This window comes from Rhea pennata, chromosome 1 (assembly GCF_028389875.1).
Source record: "Rhea pennata isolate bPtePen1 chromosome 1, bPtePen1.pri, whole genome shotgun sequence".
NCBI lineage: Eukaryota > Metazoa > Chordata > Aves > Rheiformes > Rheidae > Rhea > Rhea pennata.
In genome coordinates, this window is record NC_084663.1 from 75,068,259 (window position 1) to 75,076,131 (window position 7,873).

The 7,873-nt window shown below is 44.8% G+C and overlaps 1 protein-coding gene across 2 annotated transcripts in view; it reads right to left on the reverse strand.

The window, feature by feature from the left end:
* The window catches only part of ITPR2 (inositol 1,4,5-trisphosphate receptor type 2), a 283,042-nt gene extending 275,967 nt beyond the window's left edge, over positions 1 to 7,075 (reverse strand). For both annotated transcript variants that reach the window (XM_062591989.1, XM_062591981.1), the window contains exon 1: positions 6,777 to 7,075. In XM_062591989.1, coding sequence (XP_062447973.1) covers positions 6,777 to 6,868 — 92 coding nt within the window. In that variant the 5' untranslated portion in view covers positions 6,869 to 7,075. The remainder of the gene's footprint in view (positions 1 to 6,776) is intronic.
* Between the last annotated feature and the right edge of the window lie 798 nt (positions 7,076 to 7,873).

Here is a 7,873-nt window from a genome sequence, read left to right on the forward strand (position 1 = left end):
TGGTCTCTTTCACACAAGAAGTAACAAGAAGGAACCTTCAAAGCAAGCAGAAATCTGACTTTCATAAGCTTTAGATACACATGTAGAGGACATTGCTATTGCTTGACTGATGTGTGAGACTGTTTATTATGAAATATCACAAAGCTATTTGCACCATTAACAGTGAAGAGTAATGGGTTTTGAACAACTCAAGGTTCAGTGAAATGCAACACCTCCTATAAGCCCACTAACCAAAGGTTTATGTGTTTCCTATAAGACAACGCTGTAAGCTAGAGAAGTCAAAGCCTGATTTGACTCCTTTTTTCTGTGATACTTTCAAAATTTAGGACAACTTTGTTTCCAAATGAGTCAGTAAAGACTGTTCAGTCAATCCCTCATTATGTAAAAGTAGAGAGTCATGTACATTAAACAATCTCCCCTCTCTATCCCTACCACTTTCCACATTACCCATAGCCCAACTGAGAATTACTGAAGTTATAATTGCCTTACCATTTGTCTTAACTTGAGTCCGCTCTTACTTCCATCACTGCTGCACTGCTTAGAGGTAAATTCACTTTTATATTATATCAATTGAGTCTTTGGGTAGCCCCCATTTTCTGTCCACTTCTGTTTGTCCTTTGCTAGTGAGCTCTTTGAACCAAAGAGATTACACATCAGTGTACAGTTTCATAAATCATAATACTGTAATCAAGTCTAATCCTATGTTCCTTCTCGCTCAAGCTGCATTCTGTGTGCAAGTAAATTTTCTGAAACAAACCAACCACCTCTGAGGCTTACTACTTGCTGCACTCCCATAAGAATGCTTTATGAATAGCTTTGTGGCATTGTTTAGCTAAAGATGGCATTGCTGTTAGAATATTTGAGAGGAGCATCAAAATAAGTTCATTATGAATGGCACAGCTGGAGCAATGCCTAACTGTTAATGCGAGTGGATAACTACAGAGGATATAGCTTTGATATATGCATTGAACTGAGGCATGTAAGATAGTTTTATTTAAATGTCTGCATCTTTGCTCCCGTGGCATTTATTGCAAGATCAATGAAGGTATTTAATAAGGCATATAACAAAGCTTATGCTTCAGAAAGTCATTATAGAAAAGAAACACATCATACAGCTGAAAAATGTCATAAAATGGGCCAAATCCTGTTCACAGTTAAATGAGCCTAAATTCAAAGTAGTTGCAGAATTCAAACGAGTGGCATTAGGAGGGATATACAGAGAACCTATTTCTGAAAACAGAGCAGAAAAAAATGTCTTTAGAAACACACAATCAAAACTAGCAAATATCACTGGCATTGTCAGGCAGGAGGATAAAGAATCTAGGTAATAAAACACAGAACTATTTTTGCCCACAGCAAAGCCGAATTTCATCTTCCTTCTCCTCTTCTACGTATTATTTGATTCTGCATGTATCACAATCAAATTAGGGGCAATTTTAACTTATGTTGTGAAAGGACAGCTTTCACTTTCTACAGGCTTTTCATTCTTTCCTGACTAATTACATTTTGTCAGCAGACAAAAGAAAGAAAAATTTGCTATTAATTAAATAACATATATTTTGTTCCTTAATCATAGCTCATATTTTCAGGCAGAATGAGAGAAGAGTGAAAAAAAAAGTCTGTGCACTGATGAAAATACTACATTGGTGTAAGCATGATCAGTCACTACATCTTTGCTCTCAGTACCATTTCTTAGGCCCCCAAGAAGATATGTTTTAGTTTGCACAGTCTTTGCACATTTTGATTTACACCATTCCGTTAACACTTTCTACTTAGTCTTGTCTCCTCATCAGGGAAGACTGATTCAATCTGTGTGTGAAGTTCAAGCTCAGCAAGACAACTAACGGACAGGAGCCTAGTTAGGGAGCCTGAGCAAACCTCTGCAACTCACTTCAAGTAAGAAAGCTATAGCAAGCACTCCTACAAATTAACAGAAGCTGTACAAGACAAATCGACATGAAACTCAAGGCAATGAATATGAATACTCTAGAATACATTTTCTGCTGCTTGTTAGGAGTAAGTCTTGGCACTCCTGATCATCCATAGTCATATATTACCCAACAGAGAGCTCCTGCTGCATGCCCCATTAATTTTGTTCCATGAGGCTTCTAGCTGCTAGAGCACAGAAGCACATTTATGGAGGTGAGACAGGAATGCAGCTACTGATGGTGACTAACAGGGCCAGTGTCAAGCTTTCCAACAGCTGATGCTAGCAGTTACTGTTATTTTTTTTTCCACCTCCCTCAAGTACATTTTTTCCTCTCATTGTATCAAAAAGTAGTTAACAGTAGCTCTAGTTCATTGCCAACGCTTACTGCCAAAATATTGGGAAAGCTGGTCTCTGTATTGAGGTTCAGACATTAGCCTAGGACAACTTACAATACAGACATTCCTTGTCTGGCATCGCCAAATTACCTGGGTGATGTCACACATTTCCTGTGTGATGTAAAGCCTCAAACTGCATAGACACTGAGAACTCAAAAAGGGGGAAAAAATCTTATCTTTTTGTCATTTAAATTACAATTCTGGTTAAAAAAAAAAAGTACTCTATTGTGGTTATCGTATAAAATACTGGTGTTACTCTTCATTATAATACATGATATTAAATCCAAAGGAATAACGAAAATATTAAGATTAAAATAGAATATGTAAGTCAAAACAAAGTGAACTGTGAAAAATGTTGTTAGTAAAACATTGTCCAGCAATCTAGAACAAAATATATTTGAAATGCCAGAAAATTACCCATGGATGGAAATTCCTTTTCCCAAACATCGGTACTAAACTGCAAGACTATCAGTTTACATATTAAAAAGCGTTCCCATTTTTAAAAGGGAAAAAAAAGGTTCACAAAGCCTTGAGATCAGAAAATTACACATCAGCACTTCAGCAAGATCCAAACCCAGGCAGACTACTGAGCTGGGAATTACCTGGACTCTCAGTACCGCTGCTACCCAAAACCTGCAGTAGCCAATACAAATTCTGAGCCACAAACCTTCTCCTTTAAAATTATTCAGAGGTGCCCCCATCCCCTTGGGGGCACCAGTCTGGAACACTCCCCCCTCAGAAGACAGGTGTTCATGTCTCTTCTTTCAAAAACCAGGTTCTACAGTTTTCTTTTAAAACATGGATACAAAAGGAAGACTCAGGTGCAGCACTGCCTGCTCTGCCCCTGCCCCCATCCAGCAGCCCACACGCTAACCCTAGATGCGGAAGAGAGGTTCAGTTTCCTCTTCTGACTAAAAGGGATCAAATCTGAAAGCAGAGCTGAGTCTGTTTCTCATCCAACATCTGTTTATAGTAAATAAAGAAACAGTTCTCAGAGGAGGACAGGAACACAGGTTCCTTCCTCCTCACAGACATGACTCAATCTTTTGGTCCCCACTTCCAGAATTTCTCTGCTCCAGCAAACCTTGAACACTTTTGGTAGAGGGAGGTCTGGAGAGGCGTTCCTGTCTTCAGCTCTTCTCTTAGCATGCTCTCCTGGATACAGGACAGGAGACACAGACGCAAACTCTACCAGCCGAAAAAGGAACACGCTTGGGATCGCTCACCTCCTGAACAAGTTCTCTACACCACCTGGCTACAGCACAAGAGGAAGATTTCCACATCCTCATTCAGGCAGGTATGAAGCAGATCCTACACCTGACCCTAGCAGCTCAGCCACATCTTCTCTTTGGTTTTAAGTTTCCTGGGGAAACTGAGCATGTGAAAATTGCTGCATCAGCAAGTGAGCAAAAATGTTCAAAATACACAAGTACAAAACTTTGCTTAGAAATCTCCTCCTTGAAACAAATTTGTTAAGCTCATTCAACTCTTTTAGGAGTTAGGTCAGCTTACATGATTGACTTCCCCACTCGGAGAGGTGCTGTATGCTTTTTTTGTTTCTTTTAATCTTATTTATAGAACAGCCTTTCTCATGATTTGTTTAAGAAACAATTAGCCTTTGACAGGTTAAAATAAACAGAACTCTCTCTCTGTTTCAGAATCACTAGACCTGATGTGGATTTAAAGTTCTTGCAACTACATTAGACTATCTGATGGACTTAATAATGAACTCAAGAGTAAGCAACGTGACAATTTATCGTCCTCTCCTAGCACCTATCAAAACAGCACCCTGAGCAATATAGGCAAGAGTAGTAAAACAAAGACCTACACTAGTCAGATCAAGCAAGTGAGCAATCATTCCAGCACTTACTCCACTTTGGCCTCAGAAATAAGCGGCATCTCTGGAAGATGAGGTGCACCTTGCTCTGAACAGAGGACCTGTAGGTATGCAGGAGATGGAGTTCATGAACAGTTGCACACCAAATGCTCATCTGGACAAGTATCTTCTCTGAACTTACTGTTGGTGTGTCTGCCTCTGTGTCACTGCAGCTGGTCCCAAGGCAGTACTTGCAACAGTTGGCACAGATATTACCTGGCATCATAACTTTAAATTTCTGTACAAATTTCTGTACCACCAGTAGAGAGGTCAACATTGCTATTGAACAGACATAGGAGTTTTCCCCTGGCGACTTCACACTTCCTTCAAGGCCTTCAGCTCCTCAGCTGCCTCTACTGTGCCAGGGAGCCAGGCACAAAAAAAGGCTGTACTGAAGAACTAACAGAGCTACGTTAATACTCCCGAATTCCTGTCCTGCTGCTGAAGAAGAGATACAAGTGTCTTGTCTGATCCAAAGTAATGCCTTCTCCAGCACGCAGATCCCTTCATCAGAGAATAAAAAGGAGGGAGCCAGAGAGCCTCCTCCTGATGAGGGAAGCAGAAACACAGGTCCACCGCAGGTGCATGGCACTGAAGGGTTAGCAGGCTCCTTACTAAAAGAAAGCCTCAAGCAGTCCGTTGACAGCCTGTTCATTAGAGCATTAGCTTGGGCTGCCGTTCAACTACTTCTCCTGCTGTGGAGCTTCCAAGTGCCTTAGGCAAGCTTTGATCCTGGCTCCCCATGGATGGGAGTAAAAGCTCTGCCCAAATGCACAGGGATATAAGTGGGAATCAACGAACTCCAGACTGTGGTATGATGCTCCCAAGCAACGCATAGCTACGCCACAGCACACATGCCACAGTCACAGCACAAACGTCAGGAACTGCACACAAGCAGGTACTCTCTGGAAGGAGGCACATATCTTAGAAAAGATGATGAAAAGTAAATGTAAAGTATGGCAAATTTAGCTTTCGCCAGATTGCTAGGTAACAGGACACAGCAATGAGACAACACAAAAACAAAACCAAACAACTCAACAACTACTTATGTCAATGCAGACAAAACACAGGGGTTACAAGAATGAGAAGCAACATCCAATGGTTAAAAATTGCAGAAAGTAGATTTTCAGATAGGATTTTAAATGCTAGGAGTCAGCAGAATAAAAGCAGATGTGAGACAAAACAGAGTCACAAATAGAAAAGGCACAGAATTTACAAATAGAGAAACAGACCATGGGAATATGTTTGTAGCAGATGAAGTGAGTGAACAGCAAGGATAGGAAGTAATAATAAAATAAAAAAATAAGGGCTCTTGAACGCCAGCTTTTTTTCCATAACTACCACTCAAAGTGGCACAGACATATGGGCATACATTCACTGTTAGAAGTTCAGCACTCTCCTTACTTTCCCCTACTGTCCCCCACCAAAGAGCTCTCAGGACACAGCCAGTCTAACGTGATGTACAAGAGCAACATCCAAGCAATACGTGCTAGTTAACAGAAGATCAAAACACAGCCTTAGCAAGGAATATATTTGTTCAACTGCAATCCTCAAGGTAGAGCTCGCGTTTAAGCAACAATTCACGCCGATATCCAGCTAGAGTCTGAGCTGCTCTGTCAGTTGAATCACTGATTCAGTGCAATGCAGGAGACATATCCACGGACAAACATGTTTAAGGACATGCTTACTTTGGACGTGTCAAAAAATCATGGAAACTACTGCAGCTCTTACTAACATCAGAAGGAACCACTGCACCCTTGGGAAATGTCACTACAGTCATGCTACAGTGATGGTTTTCAGAAAGATATTAATATGCTCCTCAAGGCATTCATTATGGTTTTCTGTCTGGGATTCCAAAAAGGTGATTTAAAGTGTTCAAGGTTAATAAAAACCTCACATAAGCAAAAGTTGCTCAGGGAAGTAGCCACAGTTAAACTATATCTTTCCATTCTGCAAAGGGGGAGGGGGGGAAATAAATAAAAAACTCATAGAAAAAGCAACCCCCGTGAAACTGAATATCTGATTATTAACAACCACAGATAAGACTACAGGCAAACACATGCCAGAATTAAAGGGATGCACGAGGAACAAGTTGATGAGCAAAGATAGACAAGTTTTTTGCCCTTTGCATCTTCAACAAAAATTCTCAAACACGTGCTGCAAAAATAAAATAGAATAAAATAAAATAAAATAAAATAAAATATAAAACTCGGCAGCTCTAGCTCAAAATAACGAATACCTTCACGTATTCGGGCAGGGTCCCGGACTGCGCCGGTAACCGTGCGCTGCAGCGCAGCGCCGCCGCCACCACCGCCGGCCTCGCTCCCCCGGGGGAGGCGGGGGGCGCCACAAGAGCTTAATTTTTTAATTACTATTATTATTTTCTCCCTCCCCTTTCTTTTAAATCACTTCCTACTTTGCTCTCTGCCGCGGCGCCGCAGCGCGCCCCGCTGCCGCTTCCTGTGCTGCCGCCGCGGTACCCGCGGGTCGCCGCCCCGCACGGCCCGGCCCGGCCCGGCCCGGTTCGGCTCGGCTCGGCTCGGCTCGGCTCGGTGTGGCCCGGCCCGCTGCTTACCCCAGGGTGCTGATGAATCCGTTGACCGAGCCCTCTGCGTATAGGGACACGATGTCCCCGATGTACAGAAAGCTGGACATTTTCTCAGACATTTTGGCTCATTTTTGGCTAATTTCGCACTTCTCCTCCTCCAAAAATAATTTTTAAAAAAAGAAGAAAAAAAAAAGGACGTTTGGGGCAGGGGAGTCGTGGGGGAGGGAAATTGAAGGAAGCAAGCGAGCCGCCAGCGGCGAGCCGTGCCCAGCCGCAGGGATCACCGCGGCCCCTCCGGCGCGGCGGGCGCAGCCTGACATGAGCGGCGCGGCGGCGCCGCTGCCCTCCGCGGACCGCCACGGCCCTCCGCGCCGCCTCCGCCTCCTCCCCCCGCGACGTCCCTCCTCCTCCTCCTCCTCCCGCCACCACCCCCCCCGCTGCCGCCGGCTCCGCGCCTCCCCGCCCGCCCGCCCTCGTGCCCCGCGAGCCCTCTCCGCGCCCCTCCCCCCTCCCCGGGCTCGCGCGACGCCGCCCCTCCCCCTTGGGGCAGAGCGGCCGTTGGGGGCCGTTAACGGCCTCGAGCTCCGTTGCCCCCGCGGCTCCCCTTCGCTCCAAGGGAGAGTTGCTTATCCCTTAACTTCTTGCGGGAGCTCCCCGCGGGCCTCCGGGGTAGCTCGCGGTGGGCAAGGGGACGCTGCCAAGGGCGCCAGACAGGGGGACGGTGGGCGAAGGGAGGCGCGGGGGCATGGCGCGCAGGATGGTCGACCCTCGCGCAGCTTCGTCCGGGGGGGGGGGGGGGTGGTGACACGCAGCCACGTTTTGTCTGATCGCCAGCTAGTGTAGTCCTCCGTTTTATGACACTTAAGAAAGTAAATCCAATCCCCTCCAAAAAAAAAAAAAAAAAAAAAAAAAAAGCCCTCCTAGGTAGTCCCAGCATAAGTATTTCTATAAGAAAGTTTGCCACTGCTTTCAGAAAAACACCTCGACTAGCCAATCCCTCTGGAAGCCTCTGCTCCTGATGAGCCGGGAGATAGTCCCAGCTTCCAGCACTCAGCCAGGCGAGAAGGTCCCGGGCTCTCGCCCGGCACACTGGGACAGGGCCCCCACCTCTCCCTCTCCACCAG